Raw genomic sequence first — 20,330 nt, forward strand, 5'->3', positions numbered from 1 at the left:
TACAGCAAAACTGTCCATCCTTAGATTAGCTGTTTCTTGGTCAGTAAGAAGGGAAAGATACTGGTAAAGCCTATTGAACTGAGGTGCTACATTTTCCAAAATTATACACTTAATGTATAAACATTGGGTTCTGGCTGAAGTTAGGTGCTGAGACAAGGATCAGTTTTGAATGGTAGTGTTGATCTGTTCTTGGTTTTGGTTTTTATTTTTCTACTTCTAGTCCAGCTGTCAGGAGATGTAATGAGACCTAGAATATTCCTCAAATGACCTCAGATCGTATGTAAAAAAAAGCATGATCTTAATCATGTGATGTTTTATTTTATGTTTTCCAGAGTGGCAAAAGTAATGAAGGTTCCTGTGTATGAGACACCAGCAGGATGGAGGTATTTTTCCAATCTCATGGACTCTGGACGTTGTTCCCTTTGTGGTGAGGAGAGTTTTGGCACTGGTAAGTAATACATAATCAGAAATTCCCACAAACTTAATTTTTCCTGGATGCCTCAAGTCAAACCCAAAACAGTCAGCAAATTAGCTCTGTCTCATGCTGAAACAGAGAACTTTCTGTTGTTCACATCTTCAGGTTCATTTTGTAAGTGCACTGGTGTTCAGCACTTGAGGCATGAAAAATGTGGAAAATGGATATTCAGCAGAGGCAAGCAATCTTACTGCTGCCCAGACAGCTTCTGGAGGTGCCTGGCATTCTCTTCTGATTTGAACATAATGCAAAAAAGCCTCACTGGTTCTTCTGCAAGTCTTCAAAGACTGCAGCAGCCTTTGGAGGGATTTTGCCTATATGGAAGCCACATATTTTTTCCTAATGTGATTAGGTGTACGAAGGATTGGTATATCTGATGGTACATCTGAGGAAACTGTTTCAGACTTTCCTTTTTGGAAGATCACAATTGCTCAAGTGTCAGATAAAATCATCATTAGAAGAAATTCAGTTGCGTGTGAACATTTGCGTTTTCCCAAGATATTTCTGCCTTATCAATCCCAAGAACTAATCAAACTACAGAATGCAGAATGAATGACAAATTTGAGCCATCAGAAATATAGTATTGACAGTAAGAAATAGAGGAAATAATTGAAGTATGTAGTCTATAAATGTACACAAATGTGGTTTTAGTTTATGAGAATGATGGAATAAATTTTGGTGTTTATTTTTTTCTTTCCTGGATTCTGGCACAGAAATTCTTCCTTTTTGTTTATCAGTAGGGGCATATTACAACTCTTTGAAAAAATACAGACCAGAATAACTTAATAATTTGCCTGGCTAGTAGTTTAGTCTATATTTTGATATGAGTTATATGGAGTTCTCTATTTTGAATGTGTAATACCTTGGCTGCAGCTCTTGGTAGAAAATTAATTACCATGCAGCAAAACTTGATTACAAATTTCATTTTGCTTTAATTGATTTATGTCTAGTATTAAGTTTGTTGGTTGGGATCAATTAGAGCAGAATACTGCTTTTTAAAAAAATAATGATACCTTAAACAGCCATAGACATGGCCTTCATGTATTATCTTCTTGTTTGCTCTATGGATCTGAATGGGCTACGATGCAAGAATGAAAAATATGTTATATTTTTTGGGGTCTTATATGTAAAAAGGAGAATTTAAATTTATAATTAATGATAATTTTCTTTTTGTTGTCAATGGGAACCTATGTCCCATGATTAGCAAATTGTATGCCTTCACTATTTGCTCTGAGTGGCACAGGTTTGTATTGCCTTGACAATATCTTTTGAATACAAACTTCCTCTACAGTGTGTTCTATGAGGTCATTCAGAGAGATGTAATTTGGGGAGAGAAGGGCAGGAAGATCTTGTACCTTTTAGAATGTACTGCTATTTGTTGTGTGTTATTGAACTGCATTTCCATTAACCCATTCGAAGTGTGAACTGGGGAGTTTTCAACTCTCACTGCTTTTTAATACTTTTTCACTGGGCCAATTCTGTACCTCTTCGCTCTAAACACTGAAGTTCCTCTTGTGCATGCAAAAGCCGGTACTTTCTTGAGATTTGTGTGGTTCTAAAGACATCAGTAGGACCTCAGTAGCACACAAATTATTTGGAAGAAAACTCCTGGCTTCATCATCCTGCTGAAGAAAGTTAAGTGTGGATTTTAACTAGAAGGAGCTTGTAAGAGTTTTGGTGTGAGTTCCCATATGTTGAAGTATATCTAGATGCCTGTTGTGGTTTGAGAGGAAGTGAGTTTTTTGGGATGCTGTGGTCACACCAATGGGTGCTCAGATTTGAATATTGGCACCTGGTGTGGCCACTGGGGACATTGGATATGCGTCTGAGAACACAGGGGTTAAAAGCAGAGCATTCCCGGGGGAAGATCTCTTGGGTTCTGGTGAGGAACGAGTTCGGATCTCCCCCCCGTCCAGCTGCTGCTTCTGGGCAGGGGAGGGGAAGCCATGCGGCTGGGTGAGGTAGGCCGGGCCTTGGACAGAGATGGGAGGTGAAGAGGCCCTGAGGATGGAAGGGTGGGAGAAGCACCAGGAGGCATCGGGCAGCCCCCTCTCCAGGAGAGAGAGAGAGTACAGCCTGTGCCTGGGACTGTGCTACCTTGAAACTTGATAACATGTGCCGGCAGCACAGCCGAGAAGGAGAAGGCGGCGGGGGCATGCAACGAGAAGGTGTCCAGCCGCTGTGGGAGTTCCTGAGCAGGCAGAGCCCCAGTTTTTAACCCTTTTTTGGACAATGAAAACTTTGCAGAACATTATCCTTTCCTAGAAGAGAGATAGAGATGAAATGGAAGAAGGAAATGTGTAAGTGTGAAGGTCTGAGCAAGTGAAAGATGCGGTAGAGAAGAATCTTAGGTGGGATGAGATGATGGAGTGGCCTTAGCTGGACTCTTCTTGTTACAGCCATGGACAGAACCATGTTTCCTGTGATACAGAGACTGCATCCAGGGGGAGGCAATGGCTCAGAGCCAAGATAATTCAGTGTTGAGACCCCTCGGCCCCAGGGGGTGAAATTTGGGGGGGACAGGTGTCCCAAAGGTGAGACTGTGCTCTTTTTGGAATGGGACAAAGCATCCTTAAAAGGATGACCCTAGAAGCAGCTCTGGTCCATGTGCAGTGGTGAGAGCACTGGACATGGAAGGAAGAGGTCACGATGGCAAATGTTCTCTGGGCGGTGCCACGAGTGACAGGAAACACACGAGGTTTCAACGGTGTTTCCTGGGGAAGCCTATGTCACAGACATTTCTTTTATGAAAAATCCTCTCTTAGGATTTTCCTGCTGAAGCTGAGAAGTTCAGCAACCAGACATAAACAATAGGTTATCTGCTTCTGTGGAATGCAACAGGTCAGTTCTGGATTGGCCCAGATTGAGTGTTTGGAGATAGTGGCCAATCCAGAACTGGGCTCTCTCGGACACAGTCCGAGAGAGCAAGGTTTGTTGATCATTCTTTACTTTCTATTCTTAGGTAGCTAGCAGCTTCTGGAAACTCTCCTTTTCTTTTTCTTTTTAGTATAGTTATAATAGATGTATATATCATAACTTAATAAATCAAGCCTTCTGATCATGGAGCCCATCTCGTCTCTTCCTTCACCCCGAAAACCTTGTGTCCAACCGATGACAAGCCTATGGCACAAGAAGGACTCCTCTTGATGAATTGAGAATTGATTATCTACAGGGTGGTGATGGACTGAGAATTGGTGATTTGGGGGATGGATGTATTGGAAATTTGGTGGGGGGAGGAGGAAATGTTTTTGGAAGGTTTTCATTTTCCCTGTGTGTTTCTTTTTACTTAGAGTTGTAGTTTAGTTAATAAAGTTTTCTTTTCTTTATTTCTAAGTGGAGGCCTGCTTTGCTTATCCCTGGTCACATCTCACAGCAGACGCCAGGGAGAGTGTATTCTTATGGGGGCACTGGCATTGTGCCAGCGTCAAACCATGACAATACCTTAGCCCACAGAGTGCAACACCTCCTGCTGCATATAGTCTTATATGTAGAGGTATGTAAAACAAACAGGAGTGGCCTCTCTGTGCCATATGTCATGACAAACCACTGCCACAGCTCTGTCTCTGCTTGGGGCGTTATTATCCTAGACCATCTTCATCTGATGGTGTTGAGTAGGACTCTTTCAGATGCTTTCTGTCTGAGGGAGAAGAGAGGAATTACTGGTTGTGCTCAGTATAAGCTGTGTCTCCTTTGAGGGAACTTGCCATTTAAACTTTATGGTGCAGTTATAAAACAAGACAAACATCAGATTTCCCTTTCACATTGCAAAGGCATGTTCAGGTATTGCTAAGCAGGGTGTCCCAAGTACTGGTGGATTTTAGCCCTGGAGATCAGTCATATAGAAATGAAAATGTGTTTTGACCTACTGTAACAATGAGGACAATATGATCTCTGTAGGTCCAATTTTATTGTCCTGAGTATCTGATCGTGTTTGTATTTGGGAAGAGAAACACTCATGGAGGTCATGGAAGTGCCTCTAGGGTTTGACTGTTCTAGATAGGCAATAAAATTACCCTGACTTCTCTCTTCGTTTGCCATTGACGTTTTTTTTTTGCTTGTATCTTTCTGTGAGGCCTTAAAACAATTCTGTACTATAAAATTTCTGTACTATTGCCTCTCTTCCAAATTTGCAGGACCTGACCTTAGACTAGTCTCTACATTCCTTACCACTCTGTGTTCTTACATTGTCTGGTTCTTCTATCCTATCATAAATTCTTCAGATTCCTCATAAATCCTAACTCTTGTAAATGAGTACTTGAAGAACATACTGCTGGCCAGCATGGAGAGCTGGCCTACAGCATTATCTTGGCATCCTGGTATGCTCTGATCAGATTAACTTTGTTGTACCTGCAGCACTTCAGTGCAGAAAGCCTCTTGACCTCTAGTTTTATCCAATTCCATCTAAAGGCAAATCTGGACACTCAAGATTCGATTCCATGGGCATCCAGAGAACTTGAGCACGGGGTTTGAATTCCTCAAACTGCGTAAAAAAGTATGATTCACAAGGAGGTATCGTAAAGATGTGGAGTCTCCCTCGCTGGAGATATTAGAGAACCATCTGGACTCAATCCTTTGCCATGTGCTCTGGGATAAGCCTGCTTGAGCATGAAGATTGAACCAGATGCCCTGTTGTGGTCCCTTCCAACCTGACCCGTTCTGTGATCCTGTGACACTTTTGGGGCAAATTATGTAATGACTGTGATGTGTAAAGTTTGTTTTTCTCACTGCCTCAATTTCCTTATCATCTTTCAGTTCAATGCAGATGTCTGAAAAGTGTCCTCATATGCCAGGAGGTTTATTTTTAAGACATGTTCTGGTTTGTAGATGACCAGTACTTTAGCAATGTGATCTGTTTTTAGCAGTAAATATTTACCTTATTGCAAATCTTTTAGTAATGTCTTAACCTGTGTGACCCTCACATGTTTCTGCCAGTATTGGGCATTTGAATCAATTTTACAGCTTTTGCCCAGTCATACCTATTTAGGGAACTGAAATTTGACACTTCTTTAGCTTTCAGCATGGAATATTTATGTAAGTGTACTGCGTAGTGATCATAATGGGAAATTTACAGCTCTGTGTAAGAGAAAGGAGTTTTAAAAATCCACCTTCTTCATCAAACTGCATTGGAAATCAATTGTTTGTGTACCCAGGTAATAAAGCCCAGCTGAAATTTCCCAGTAATACAGAGCCCTGGTTTTATAACATAAGGGACTTTGGTCTGGCAAGTAAATAAAAGCAAATTTTCTGCTATAAAAGGAGAAAAGATGTTGAAAACATCCCATACAGCTGTATTTCCCAAACTTGTTTTTTGGCAGCTGATCTTGGAGCTAAACCAATGCTTTAAAAACTTCTTCCATTTTTGTAGCAGTGTGGGGAGCTTGTCAGATGAGGTTAGTAGCTTTCTGGTTCTATGACTAATGCCCAGCACACAGTTCAAAGGAGGGCCTCAGCAGCAGCAATTACTTTCTAAATTTCATCAGCAAGTTATTAATCGGGATTAGGAGAACTGTGTGGCTGATTTATCTTACTCCGGTTTAAGCCATTTCAGTGATTGTTACAACTTTCATAAATTTGCTTGCTTCATCTCCAAATTCACAGATTCTATTAACATCAACCCCCTTCTCCTGAAAGATTATGTGGAAGAAGAGCTAGTGGAGAATATAAAAATGTGTTTTTGCTGACATGAATGAAAGCCACAAATTAGCTATTTGATTGTCTGTTGCAGTAATAAAAATCTAAAATAATCTTATTAATTTGAAAAAATTATCAGATCAGAATGCTCCTAAGTCTCCATTTGCCTAAAATATTGCTAAGTTTCAGCAGGACAAAAAATTTGTAAGACTCAGGTATGTGCAAACAAAATGATTTGGTGTGAGCTTGTGAACTCCTGGGATTTTCTTGTTTTAAAATCACATTTATAGAATGCAGTATGACAGACTGGGATTACTAATTTAGGGAAAAGCAATTACCTTTTATTCATGCATATGACCCACAAGGTTTGCTTTCCCTATCAGAATTTGATGTCTCAGATACAGACAAAATTAGCTTTCACATAGTAGAAAAATCATAATATGAATATATTTGCATGATTTTGCTTCGTTTCTCAAGCTTCTGCCTCTGAAGATTTTTCTTCCATTGCAGACTGTGTAAGTGGTGTACTTCTCTATGAATGGGAACATGCTCTGAGAGTTTTGCCCAGTTTGTTTACTCTGAGTCTGGACACAGCAATTTACTGTAGTAAAAAAATAACTTTTCCTACTGTTATATAGAGAAATAATGAATTAACTTAAAAATAAGTTGTTGAAACACTTGCAGTTATTATAGTTTCTCTTACAAATGCAAATTAAATATAAAGGCTTAATCAGAAAAAAATTCGTTTACTCCTCTTTTCTGCTGTCTTTTTCTGCTTCAGCTCATTGAACAGAATCAGGAATTAATTAATTCCAGGATGTTTCAATTAAAACTAGCGCTGAGAATCATCCTGAGGTTACTCAGAGCCCCAAGAAAGCTGGGGGCAGTGTTAGTATTGCAACCTCAGGAATACAGAGCTGCGAGGCTCCTTTTCCTTCTTCCCTTTGCACGGGACAGGTCTACCTCTGCAAATTCATTGGATCTGTAGAGCAAAGAATGGTGTTAACTGAACTGAGGCAGCAGAGTAAACTCCCTCCCGAGAGTTTCTGCAGTGTGAGCTGGGCTGTAGGACCAAGTTAAGACAGAGAAAGCGAAGACACCTACAGATGATTGTTGGTAGGTGAAAATCAGAGTAACAAAATTGCAGAAATAGATTTTAATTTGCTGGAAGAAGGAAGGGCAATAGTACAACAACATATATGTATGCAGCTGATCAATGTTTTTAGTTTCACTCCGTTAAGACTAACAAACTGAAACACTTTCTGGGCACACAGGATTTTTGTCCTCGTGTCAGGCTGGTATTTTTAATTGGTGATTTTTGATTCTGAAATAGAATCAGGATATCCAGATCCTAGATATCCAGACTTTTGTCTCTTGGTTACCTTCTCCCATTGCTTTCTCTTTCCAGGGAAGCAACAATTTATGTCCTCTGAGGGGCATGCAAGGACAGAGAACATGCCAAATCTGCTAAATGTCTATGAAGAATAATACATTCAGCCCTCCTTATATAGATTTATGCACTTAAGCCATACCAGAACAAAGTTCAGAATGTAGCAAAGAGCTCTTCAGAAATGCTTCTGTCCATGTTTCACTAGAACATTTTGGTTCAGTGAAATATCCTTAAAGTGTTTGCTAAATCAGAACTCACCTCTTTAATGTTCAGTGTAGCCTGTTGTGCCATTGTCATGATACAGACCATTTTGCTGAAGGGCTGCAGTGCTCTTCACTGTGTGATTTGCTGGCCTGCAGTCTACCGAGTGTTATGTAGCAGGAGAATAAATGGTCATTCATATTGGAACAAATTGCTGAGGGGTTAAGCTCAGTTCCATGTCTCCACTTCTTGCTGGTGTCTGTTGAGACACTTAAACTATTTATATGGCTGGTGATAATCAGAGACAGAGATGACATTTTAGTGCAGAAAAACAGAATTTTTTCTGCGCTAAGGATAAGTGGCTGAAAGGAGAGACATGCAGAGGCATGCAGGTTAAGAGGGAGAGGAACAGCCATGGTGGGGTGAGTCTGCTGTTACCAGGGCCCCTGGAGCTTCCTCACTCTGCCCAGGAGCAGCACCAGGGCTGTTGGTGCTGCACCCCAGCAATGCTACAGCAGGGCCAGTGTCCAGCTCCCCACAGCCCTGCCATGCCAGGCCAGGGGTTCCCCGAAGCCAGGCCTGTCCATGCTCCCACATACTGGCCTGGTATTGCCCTATTCCCAGGAGGTACCTGATGGCTGGAGCTGGGGCTGCCCTGGTGCCCCCGACTGCCGTGCTGTGCGGGTGCTGGGACTGAGCAGGCCCTGGCTGCTGGCCTGGCTGCTCCTGCCCTGCTCTTCTCAGAGTCCCCTGAGCGTCCCCAGCCCCTATGGTGATGTGATGACTTTCCTTGCTGTTACCAGAGGAACAATATATCAGGGGAAGTGAAAGCTCTTCTGGATTTCTCTTTTGGTGGCAGGGGCAGAAGCCTGCACCATTATCTGGGAACAGACTCTTGGCTTTGGTGACAGTGACAGTGACTCTGCTGCCTGCTTTGCCTACAAGTAAGCTGACTTTATTATACATAGGACATATTGCTGCTGTTCCTGTAGAAGATGTCCTTAAGCTGATCTAGCATATTACTGCACTGAGGGAGTAGAAGAGGTGAGAGATGACCTTTAAGGTCCCTTCCAGCTGTAACAATTCTGTGATTCTATGCCTGAATGTCTGAAGGACTGACTCTCTGTAGAGGGACATTTGTTTTGCTTTCTTATCTGAAGCCATTTGCAAAGCTTTGAGAGCTCATAAATAACCCTGCCCTTTTTCTTGTGACTGGTTGACACTCCATGATTTCACGGTACTGGAGCAGGGATCAGAGTGAGCTGTGGCTCCTCTTGCAGCAGCTCCTCAAGCACCAGGCCTAAACTCTGGCTGTTGTAATAGGACACTGCTGTTGTTGCAGTGAGCTTGCAGATTACAGAACAAATAGCAAAAAAGAGATATTCTTACTATCATGACAGCTACTTTGCAAATGTGAAGGCATGTTGCTGTCTCAGCTCTTTGAACCATCCACAGTGTTCTTGTTTTCTGTACTACCTAACACACAGACATAAATAAAATCTTTGTGCAAATCTTTATCCTCATCAGCAAGTGTTCAGTAATAATTCCTATACAACTTGAATATTGTGCTGAATAGTAATTTGCATTTATTTAACCCTGTGGTAGTTAATTTAATGTTAAGAATAAACAGTGTTGAGGCTGAATATAACACAAGAAGCCTAAGTGACAGTCAGATCTGTGGCAGACCCAGGACAGTGGGCTCTTAGAAAATCCATATGAGCAGAGGCTGCCGATTGTTGCTTTCTCCCAAGAAGAGGGATTGCAAGTGCAAGGTGGCAGCTGTGATTGACCTAGGAATCATGGGAGCTTGCTGCACGTCTTGTTATTTTCCTTATATGCCTTTAATATGTTGACAGTTTTTCACTGGATTAACAGCTTCAGTTCATCAATTTATATTATGGGAACTGTCCTCTGCCAGTAGCAAAACACTGCTATTTTGACAGACGGCTGTGTGGACCTTGCAGCCTTTTATGTAAGGTCAAGCCGTACAAAGCAGTCTTGCTGCAACAGGATTTTTGTATTTGAGGAAGAAGAATATTTCAGAAAACAGGTTTTCAACCTAAGAGTTTTTAGATTCCTCTCTTTTGTTAACTATCTTCTAAGGACAGATAATTTAATTGGTTGCCTCCATAATGAGTAGGTACTTCATGAAGTAAACAAAACTTCTGAATTGCTGCACTTGCTTTATACTCATGGTTTAAATAATGTGTGAGTAGACAGAAAACCAAGGCTGTAGCCAACAAAATTTAACCGAATTTAGTAGTATTATAGAGCAATGGCTACATATTTGATATCTCTTCAAGTTTCTTGAGTCTGTTGGCTTATAAAATTGCTATCAGTATTTACTGAGTGCCAGCAGTCTTGGACCTTACTGAGATCTGAGACCACATGTTGAATCATTTGGGGGATTCCAAAACTGCTCCTAGTCTTCATTGTTGGAACAATTTCTTTCTTCATAAATACGAATCTATGAAGGGATCTAGATAGGAGCGTCCAGTCTTCTTTATCACTGAGAGGTATGAAGAAGTATAAAAAAGGGAGTAGTCCCACTCTCTAGTTTGCTTGGTTTCTTTTTTTGCTCCGGAAGAATCATTTCAAGCACTTGGTTGTTGTCCTGGCTGGAGGTCATGAACATTCTGGAAATTTGCAATTTTTATGGAATGGGAAATTCTTTCTCTGCAGTTTGACATCTGGAGATGAATATCTGCAGAGATAAGGAGATGCTGTTGAGCTTGACTCTGATAAAGGAGAACATTCTGGCTCATGTCTGGGGTTCGCATATCTAGCCCAGTTCTGGGAAACAGCAGCAGAGATGTAGAGAAAACACTGTATATCAGTAAGAAGGAATAATGACTGCCAGTGTTTTCAAACTGCTACTGTTTCTATTCAGATACTTGTACAAATTTTAATTTAACTTTGCAAGTATGAGCTTTGTCATGTATAAATAGGTCACATTTTAAGCATTAGTTCTGGTTTTCCGTCTAAAACATATCAGAGGTGCTGGGGCTAGTACTATTGATTACTGTTATGTGACATGCACAGTTAAATAAGACATTTTCCCAGCCTTCTTACCTTGTTTTCTGATTTGCAGTGATACCAAATAATGTGCTTAATGTCTGTCTCTTTAGGGTCTGACCACCTTCGAGAGAAAGATGGACTGTGGGCTGTGCTAGTTTGGCTTTCAATCCTAGCAGCTCGAAAGCAGAGTGTGGAGGAGATTGTCAGGGATCACTGGGCAAAATTTGGCCGGCACTACTACTGCAGGTGAGAAAAATGAGGAAAAGGCACTTAGGCAGCTCATAGGAGAATTGTCCTACAATCATTGCTTGTTTCAATGTGCTCAGCTGCACTTAGGTGTGCATTCATACAGAATGAAAATGTGCCACAGATTATGATTGTTTTGTAGACAGGCTTTTTCAGAGGAGTAAGTGTCAGAAAAAGGAGCTACATGTATATGTCACTGCTAGCATATGAGTAATTTTAAAATATTGAATGGCAGAAAGATTTGAATTATTTCCTTGTGGAATGTATAGGTGCACCTTGTTACATAATGTTGAAAAAGAAACATAATCCCAGCAAAATTTGTTCCTGCATTTTTTTCTATAAGTGCTTCCATGTGACATTGTTTTAGAGAGAGCTGAAACCTATGCCTGCTTCCAATTCAGGATAACTCTTCCAAAGATACAAGCATTTACTTATTTTTATTAAGGTCTCAGTATGTTGAGTTCTAGCTGTCATTTTCATCTTTGCTTCTGCCTCTCTCTTAATCCAGGGTTTGCCATTTGTAAGATCTTTTGCACACAGCTGTTCCTCAAAACTTGTAGCAAAGTTCTCTCTATTTCACTTGTCTGTTGAGCACTGCATTGATTGTGTCATTAGGTTTTGAAAGCTAGCTGTGTATTTTCTATGCTGCTTTAGAAATTGCATTTTCTAGATGCTTTCTGTTGATTTAGAGTCAGGTGGCCAATGTAGAACTATGGCTGCACACATGTAATGGTTAGATGGCACAGGATTTCCATGTGTGTGCTTGTTTCATTTGCAATCAGTACTTCAGGGGTTCATTTCTAATTTTTGAAGTAAGCAGTAAATTGCTAACTGTGAGTATATAGAGTTCTCTGAAAGCAGAACTGTCTTCTCAGCTCTGGGGACTTACTTTCTGGTTCTACCTTTTTTTTGATATATGTGCAAGGTTTGATTATGAAGCACTGGAACCCAGAACAGCATATTTCATAATGAGAGACCTGGAAGCTTTGATCACTGACAAATCATTCAGCCATCAGCAGTTTGCTGTGGGTAACAATATCTACAGTGTGGAAAGAACAGACAGCTTTGAGTACATAGATCCTGTGGATGGCACTGTGACCAAAAGACAGGTATGTCTGTAGTGATGGATTAGCAAAGTTTTGCAGCTGTCATATTGTCTCCAACAGTGTTGCCTCTGAAGTTCAGCCGGCAAGACTGTCCATTTATTTCTGGGACGGTGTTTCCTTTGTTGTGATAGATACTACATTTCTTACTTAAGATTAGTTCAGTCTGGATACGATAATCCACCTTTAGTTTATCTTGCGCTTGCTGTACATAACTGGAGACAATAGTGTCACAGTGTGCCTAGGATGGGATGAAGTCCCTGTTGAAAGCAATGCATGTATAGGAGGGATCCTTTTCCAGAAAATATCGTACGGAAACAAGGTGTTCCCTTTTTCAATTTTCTGTCTGAAATCTGCACTGGCTATACATTACAAACAAACAAACGAAAAAGAAATTCTTGTTCCTGGTGACCCACAGGATTTACATGACTGAGATGTAATATCTACTGTAGCCAGTAGGATGCAGAAGACTTTAGAAGATTGTAGTCTATGAAGGCATATTTGACATCCCTAGCCCAAATTACCAGCTCCTTCTGGACTCCATCTCTACTGAGATTCCTTGGTTATCAAGAACTGCAGTTCAAACTGAGCCTTCAGTGTTTGGAAATTCATTATGTGCTCGAAATTCATTATGTACTTCTACCAGGTGTAAATTTATATTCAAGTAACTTGAATATGGGCTGTGACTCCTATTAAAGTTTGTCCTGATTTTATGCTGTTTATGTTTTTATGGTCGTGGTTTCTCTGGTTTTTAAATTATTTGACCTAAACAGACCCTAGGAAATGATATTACAAGCCATTAAAACTATTGTCATGCCTTTTTGCTCAGAGTCTTTGTACCTTTCATTCATCATTGCATCCAGAAAATATGAGCAGCCTATCTGCCACTGAGCTACTTTCTTGTTGCATATTACTACTGAAACAAGATATGAGTATATTGTCATATCCTAGTCTAGTGGAAAATTACAGACATGGCAAACTCCTGACCTTTGTAGTTCAAAAAGCAGCTTGTGAATTTTAATTGTGCTTTTCTTTCCCTTAATTTTTTCTCCAAAGCACTTACTCTGTATAGGAATCATATCACCATGTAACACAAACAGAGAAACATAACTTGGCTTGTTTTCAGATAGACTCTGAAGGGGAGCCCATAAAACCAGAAAGCATGTCTTTTCATAGGGAGTAGCTCCTCTTTATTCAGAGTACACTTCAACCAGTTTGTCCTTTGGCAAGGACACATTCCTTGCTTCATATGTCTGCAGCCTCAGTGGGATTCTGCAAGCACACTAAATTGGAGAGGTTATTGATCTACGCAAATGAAACAACAGTTCACTGCTGCCATTTTCCTCGGGTAGCTTGCTCATCATCTAAATGCAGCTATCTCTTTCAGACTGTCATAGGCTTTGTGTGGATTTTTCAGCTAAGTGTTCAGGAGTATGTGCCAAGTTTTATTCCCCAGAACATAGGGGAGAGAGATTTATATTCAGTCTAACTGCAATGAATGAGAAGCTGGCTACATGGTAGTTATTCAATGTTAATAAACAACATATTCAGAAAACAGCCACGAGAAAATAGGAAACGAACAATACACACAGACTGTTGCTTCTAATTAATTCTGTTTCTTGAAACCCATTAATATTGTTTGTCATGCTGCAATGATGAGATTTAAAATCAAATGAAACATTCTGTTGTTCTTGAAGTCTTCTAATTTTTAAAGCTGTACTGTGTTTTTGCACATGTCAGCACATAAAAATGCTGCTCCTGAGGGTCCAGCAAGCCAGGGATGGGACCAGTGGCATTTTTGTGTAAAATTTGAATTATAAGGATGAGACGTAAAAGTTGGCCATTATACTAAGAGACAAAAGGCCCCAGGGAGACCTTATTGTGACATTTCAGTACTTCAAGAGGGCTTGTAAGAAATATGAGGACAATTCTTTTAGCAGAGCCTGTTGCAGTAGTACAAGGGGTAATGGCTTTAAACTAAAAGAATAAATTTAGACTAGATGTAAGGAAGACTTTTTTTTTTTACAATGGGAGTGATGGGACGCTGGAACAGGTTGTCCAGAGAGACGGGGGATGCCCCATCCTTGGAATCATTCAAGGTCGAGTTGAATGGGGCTCTGAGCAACCAGATCTGATTGAAAATGTCCCTGCCCAGTGCAGTGAACATGATGACCTGATGACATCAGAACTGGTTGACCTTTAGAAGTCCTTTCCAACCCAAACCATTCTATGAGTCTGTGACTATCAAACAATGCCTTATATGGTGCTAAAGATGTTTTGGCATATATCTGAGGAAACAAAGGTTTTACTTAGGTTTTACTTATGCTTTAGAATATTGACATACTGCATTTCCAACATCAGTGTCTTGTCAAGCTGCTGATAAAACTGGAAAAATAAAATGCATCTTTTTATTATCTTCTTTCATTTTTTAATGGATTACTGCCCTTTAAACAAAAGTAGCACGCATCTCAGTTTGTGCACTAGACCTTTGACAGCAGAAGGACAAAGGGGAAGAAAAGTTCAGTGGCTTATCAGAGGCTGTACTTAGTCTAAGGATACCATTTACATAAAGGGAACTAGAATGTGTATTAGTGTACAGCTGGTAGAATATTGCAACACTGCAACAATTTATCTGTGCAATTTAGTTCTCCAGCCTTAATGACTTCCTGTACAGAAACTGTGGATCCAAGAATATGACCTGTGGTCTGTAAAAAAAAGCGTTCATCTGTGTAGTACAATGGGGGGAGGATAAAAGAAAAAAGGATGTGAAGATGGCAGCAAAAAGCGAATTTTTAGTTAATTAATTAATTAATTAATCAATCCTCTCTATTACGCACAAGTTAATTTGCATGAAGTAATGTACTTGAAATCAATTAACACCTTAAGTTTTCCAAATTGTACTATGGACTTACTGAAGTTCTTGCAGTCATATATTGATGTGTAGTATTTGACGGGTAGCAGCTGGTCCTGTCTCTTGTATTCACTATTGACAACTATTTTTTGATCCAGGGATTCTGTAGCTGTTTTGTAAGCCACTTGCCTTTAGTAATCTTATACCTATTTCTCAGGCTGTTGATTTTGTGCTTTGCCACACAGAGTAAGAGCAAATCAAGTAAAAGAAATAAAAACAACAGTAAGAGAGTATTTGTTATTAGGAGTGGGAGGGAATGCACAACATCTCTTTTAGTGTTCAGAGGGGAAAAAAGAGTGTCCTGGTTCAGGGCAAATTTGGAAGAGATCCAAATCCATCCGCAGACATCACAATCCAGGAGCAGGAATGTGGAGGAGTGAGTGCAGTGTCTGAAAACAAACTGCACACTTCTTCTCTCCCCCCTTCACTCTCTCGAACAAGTCTTAAAGGTGCAAAACTTATTATTCAGCATAAACAGAACAAGACTATTGGAGACAAAAGCATAATATAGTCAACCTAGGACAAAAGTAATGAGTGTGTTGTCCAAAGTTGTGAGGCAAGAAGAATGGCATTCAGATGACTCTTCCTTTCACTTTTATTTTGGAGCAGTGGCTGGTGATTTGTTAAGGTACTGTGACCTTACATGTATGATGTTCCTTCTCCTTTCGTAGGGGCTGCGGATTATTTTTTCAGATGCTTCCAGACTCATCTTCAGAATGAGTGCTTCTAGTCATGTGAGAGCTACTCTGCGGATCTATGCAGAGAGTTATGAAAAGGATCCTAGCCAACACAATAAGGAACCACAGGTAATGCAACCACAGGACTGTAGAACCACAGGATTGTAGTAGGTCAGTAAGTAAAGCACTGCCTCAGTAATAGCAGTGGCTACAGGTTTTCATCTTTGATCAGAAGCAACACTCAATGCTTTGACTGATGTACTGTGTTTGTAGAAGATTTCCTTGGTCTTGTAAGTGTACACCTGTTGAGGAAGGACCAGCATTTTTAATCAATGACTTCAAGTCTGTTAAGAGAAGTCATTCTAGTTAGAATTTTTTTTCAGAAGTTTTTTAGAGTTGTGATTTCATTTATGAACAGTATTTTAAAAATAAGATAACCATTTTTGAAGGAGATTATCTGAGAGCCACTTAATTAGAGCGTCCCAAGGACTCTTCACAATCAGAGTACAGTTAGGAAATGTGGATACCAGAGTCTCAACAATGTAGGGATTCCTTGTAAGGGAAAGACTTGCAGCTGTCTCAGAATTATCTCATATCATAACCAGATTTTTTCCCGAGAAGAGTAAAGCTTAAGAGCAAGCTGCTGGATTGTCCAGCGGATGCCTTATGCAATTAATAAAATAAATCACACTCCACACTCTTCAGTTCTTCTCAGTAAATGTTCTTTATACTGTGATATACAAGAGAGGACTAAGGATATTTCATTGAAAAGAAGTTAAGCATTTGGCTTGTAGTAAATCAAAACTCCATAGTATTTAGTCTCATGTAGTTGTGTCTTCATGACTGGAATGCAAATGCAAATCTACAAAAACATATATGCTGTCAAATGAATTTGAGCTCTAGGTAGGTGTTTGATGCTTCATCAGATTCTGACCATAAACTTAGTGAGTTTCTTCTTATGCTGTTAAACAGTCGTGCGTCAGTCATGAAAAGTGCTTCAGTTGTCACAGAAATGTTGCAGATCCCATGCCTGCAGATATGATCTATTAAATTCTGCTTGCATTTGCTTCAGAGAGGTGCATGAAGTCTTGCCAGAATACAGACCATGTCCAGGGAGCAGCAGGAGTGGGTCTGCTGCACAGGGCAGTAGGAGCCAGGCATCCTGCTGCACCACAGGCAGTGCCCTCCTTGTCCAGGGGACTGTCCTACAGCAGGAAAGTGAGGAGGACAGGGCGGCTCTCTTGTAGCAAGCTCCCTCAACAAGTGATGGATCAGAGGCAGGGTTCATCTAGGGCAGCAGAAGATGGTACCAGAGACAAAGCTGGAGACAAGGATGAGTAGACCTACTCAGGAGACAGGGTCAAAGTCAAAACTGGAGACAAGATACAGCACATATCCAAGCAGTCTTTCAGGGAAAGAAGCTGCCTGTAGCATGGGCCTGAGGTCCACCCAGGCAGCAGAGGCAGAGATAAGGCTGGAGACAAGCACTCCTATGGCTTAGCTCAGGCAGGGACCAACACCCCTGGGACAAGCTGTAATGGACCTTGGCCAGGGTGCAGGGGAAAGTCCTCAGGGGATCCTAAGCAGGCCAGTAGAGCTTATGACTGTCCTCAAGGATTTCAGAGTTTGGTCTTTATTCAGCACCCCAAATGGGTCTGTTATTCCCAAGGACAGAAAAAAGGCTGGAAGGGATTTTTTTTCTGTATTGGTAATGGAGCCTGTCAGATCACAGCACTTTTGGCTGTTTCATCAGGATATTCACTAGTGAACAAATAATCCCAGGGTTAGAAACGTCACTGCCTTGAAACTTGCTACAGGGACTTTCCTGCATTTATGCAGTGCAGACAGGCATTTTGATATCCAGACTGCCTCAGGAAATATACGGTACTGTAAACACCCTCCTCATCTCCTGCCGTGTGCATAGCATCTGGGATAAATAGAAGTTTCATCTCAATTAATACAATAAATTCTTTATTTGGTTTCTCATTGCATAATATTGCACATTTCCCACTGCTTCTCTTTCCTTGCCCTGGCTGCATGCTTTGCCAACAACATGAGTGCATTAGAAACAACAAGGTCATAGATTGTATCTGACAGGCAGATGGTGGACTTCAAGACAGTGCATAAATTTTAGCAGATCCTCAAGTACAAAAATAACTAAACATTTCCCAGGAGAACATTTGATAGTCTTCAGTGAAGTATGTAAAAGAATGTCAATAAAATACCCTTTTTTTTAGAAAACAGCGTTGCTAGGAAGGGGTGCCATAGTTTTCATGATACTGTAATTCCTTTATTGTTCAGTTTGCTTTAAAGTTCATATTGATATGCACACATCTAAAAGAGGTGTGACAGATTTGTAGTTTCAAGAACTTTGTTACCTATTTGCTGTCAGTAATAGGAACACAGCATATATGTAAGTAGTCAGTTATGGAAAAAGCACTGACAGAAACGAGTATGTTAAGTATATACGTATACTTTATGTATTACCTTATGGTATTTAAGAAAGTTGTTACGTTTTGAATGGTGTTTTTGTGTAGCTGAGGAGACAATTGTATGTAGTTTCTGTATTATTGCACTCTTTCTGAAACAGCTGATCAAGAAAATCTCCCTTCCATACCTTTTATATCATAAACCAAGACAAGATTGTTTGATGGTTAGCTGCTTAAGTAAATATTCAGATGGTCCTGTTTATTGCACCATGTCTTTCCAACATCTTGTTTTAGATAATGCACTGCTCCATGTTTTTGCCTGGTGACAATTCCAGTCAAAACCTGAACTGAAAGGCAAAAATACCTTGATACATCTTTTCCTTTTTGTCACAGAAAATAAATGTCTCCGTCTTGACAGGCAACTCAGTCATGTTGGAGGTTCCATTTTGTTGAATCATTATGGTAATTAGCTTGACTTTGCCTCATACCAGCATCCTTTTTTCCCCCCCTTTCCTTTTCCAGACAAAGCCTTTTCCAAAATTAATCATCCAACTTTACAGTAATGTTCAAGTTCTTTTATTTTGCTTCTGTAGTCTTTGACAGTGTAGCTTCTGAGGGTGACTCTTTCACAAATAAGTAAATGTCTGAACTACATTTTCCAGTGTGCGTGTTGAGATGTGCACATTATTCTGGAACACTAATTGTGGCACTTTTTGAGTTGAAGTGGACCTTCTTGACCTTTTGTTCCAGTTTATATGTAGGCCAGTATGTGTTGAAAGCCATAGGTGTTAATGAATGTAAGAGTCACCCAAATAATATTTTAGTACTATCTTTCATACAATTAATTGGTAGTACTTTCTGCCTAGCATAAAGTATCGACAACTTCCTGATTTACAACAAAGTTCTTCAGGGGAAAGTTGTAAAACATGCCAATAATGTATGTTTGAGGTCATGGACAAATGTGAATAGCCATGACTTCTGGCTGTTGAATGATCCATGTAAAGAAATTTGCAGAAGCAGCTTCATGGACACTTGGGAAATAAGGGGTTGCTACTTTTTTTCTGTTCAGTTATTTCTGCAAGCCAATATCAACAGTGAAAATCAGGAGCAATAAAGAAAAATCAGCATTTTACTGTCTCCAAAGTATATCAGAAACAACTCAATGTTTTCAATTCAAACAAATCAAATTCAATTCAATGTATTACTGATTTGAATATTGCATAACTTGGAGTGGTGATGCAATCTAGATCTAAAACAAAGTCTTGAAAACAATGCCCAACACTTTTCTAAAACTGAAATATTCTGCTCTAGAATTAAAGACCATTCTATTGATGTGGCTTGTCACAAGTGATGCCCCTCATCACTGGGCATTCCTGAGAATAGTGCTTTCCAGATAGTTTTTACATGGAAGATTTATATTTAAAAATTATTTCTTTGTTTTTAACTATTCAAATAGGCATCCAGCTAGCATTTCAGAAAGCTCAGTTCATTATGACAAACAACAGGTTTCTCTCTGAAGTCTTACATGAATTGGACCTTTATGCATTGGCATGTATGTTTTTCTAAGTGAACAGAGCTATGAGTTTTCCTAAATTTAATACAGTTGTAAAAAGTAGAGAGATGTTCAGTGGGCGTGAACTACTAAAATAAGACTTTGTGAGACCTTTAATCTCATTTATAGTCTTACTTTGTTATGTCACGTCAATATTTGATATTTGTACATCTCCACACGTGTCTTGTCCTTTGTTTAGCCACGTGGATGTATTATTGAACTTGGATAAGATTCAAACAGGAAATTGCATATACAAAGGCAAAGAAAGAAATGATCCACCATGATTGTACTTGTGAATCCAGTGTGTTCTTCAACCACATGTTGTGCTGCTGTTTCAGGATAAATGTCCTGAAAAAAGTGTTAGTAGTCAATAGTCCCCATTATTCTGATGATAACTTAATTAGCTCTGTTTACAGTACATTTTAATTTATTATGTGAATTCTGTCAGCAATAAATAGGTGTTGACACAGAATTATAGAATGGCTTGGGTTGGAAGGGACCTTAAAGATCATGTAGCTCCAGCCTTCCTCACTAGACCAGATTGCTCAGAGCTCCATCCACACCTGACTTTGAAGATGGAGGATGGGACATATACAGCTTCTCAGGACAGCCTGTTCCAGTGCCTCAGCAGCCTCACAGTAAAGAATTTCTTCCTAGTATCTAATCTAAACTCTGCTCTTTCAGTTTTAATCCATTC

At 40.0% G+C, this 20,330-nt stretch overlaps 1 protein-coding gene across 1 annotated transcript in view; it reads left to right on the forward strand.

Annotated features, from left to right (window-relative positions):
- Positions 1–20,330, forward strand: part of PGM5 (phosphoglucomutase 5) — a 70,847-nt gene that overhangs the window by 43,426 nt on the left and 7,091 nt on the right. Inside the window, exons 7-10 of the mRNA XM_030968653.1 lie at positions 333–448; positions 10,826–10,961; positions 11,887–12,070; positions 15,647–15,781. Of these exons, the coding sequence (XP_030824513.1) occupies positions 333–448; positions 10,826–10,961; positions 11,887–12,070; positions 15,647–15,781 (571 nt within the window). The remainder of the gene's footprint in view (positions 1–332; positions 449–10,825; positions 10,962–11,886; positions 12,071–15,646; positions 15,782–20,330) is intronic.

The sequence above is a fragment of the Camarhynchus parvulus genome, chromosome Z (assembly GCF_901933205.1).
Source record: "Camarhynchus parvulus chromosome Z, STF_HiC, whole genome shotgun sequence".
Classification (NCBI taxonomy): Eukaryota; Metazoa; Chordata; class Aves; order Passeriformes; family Thraupidae; genus Camarhynchus; species Camarhynchus parvulus.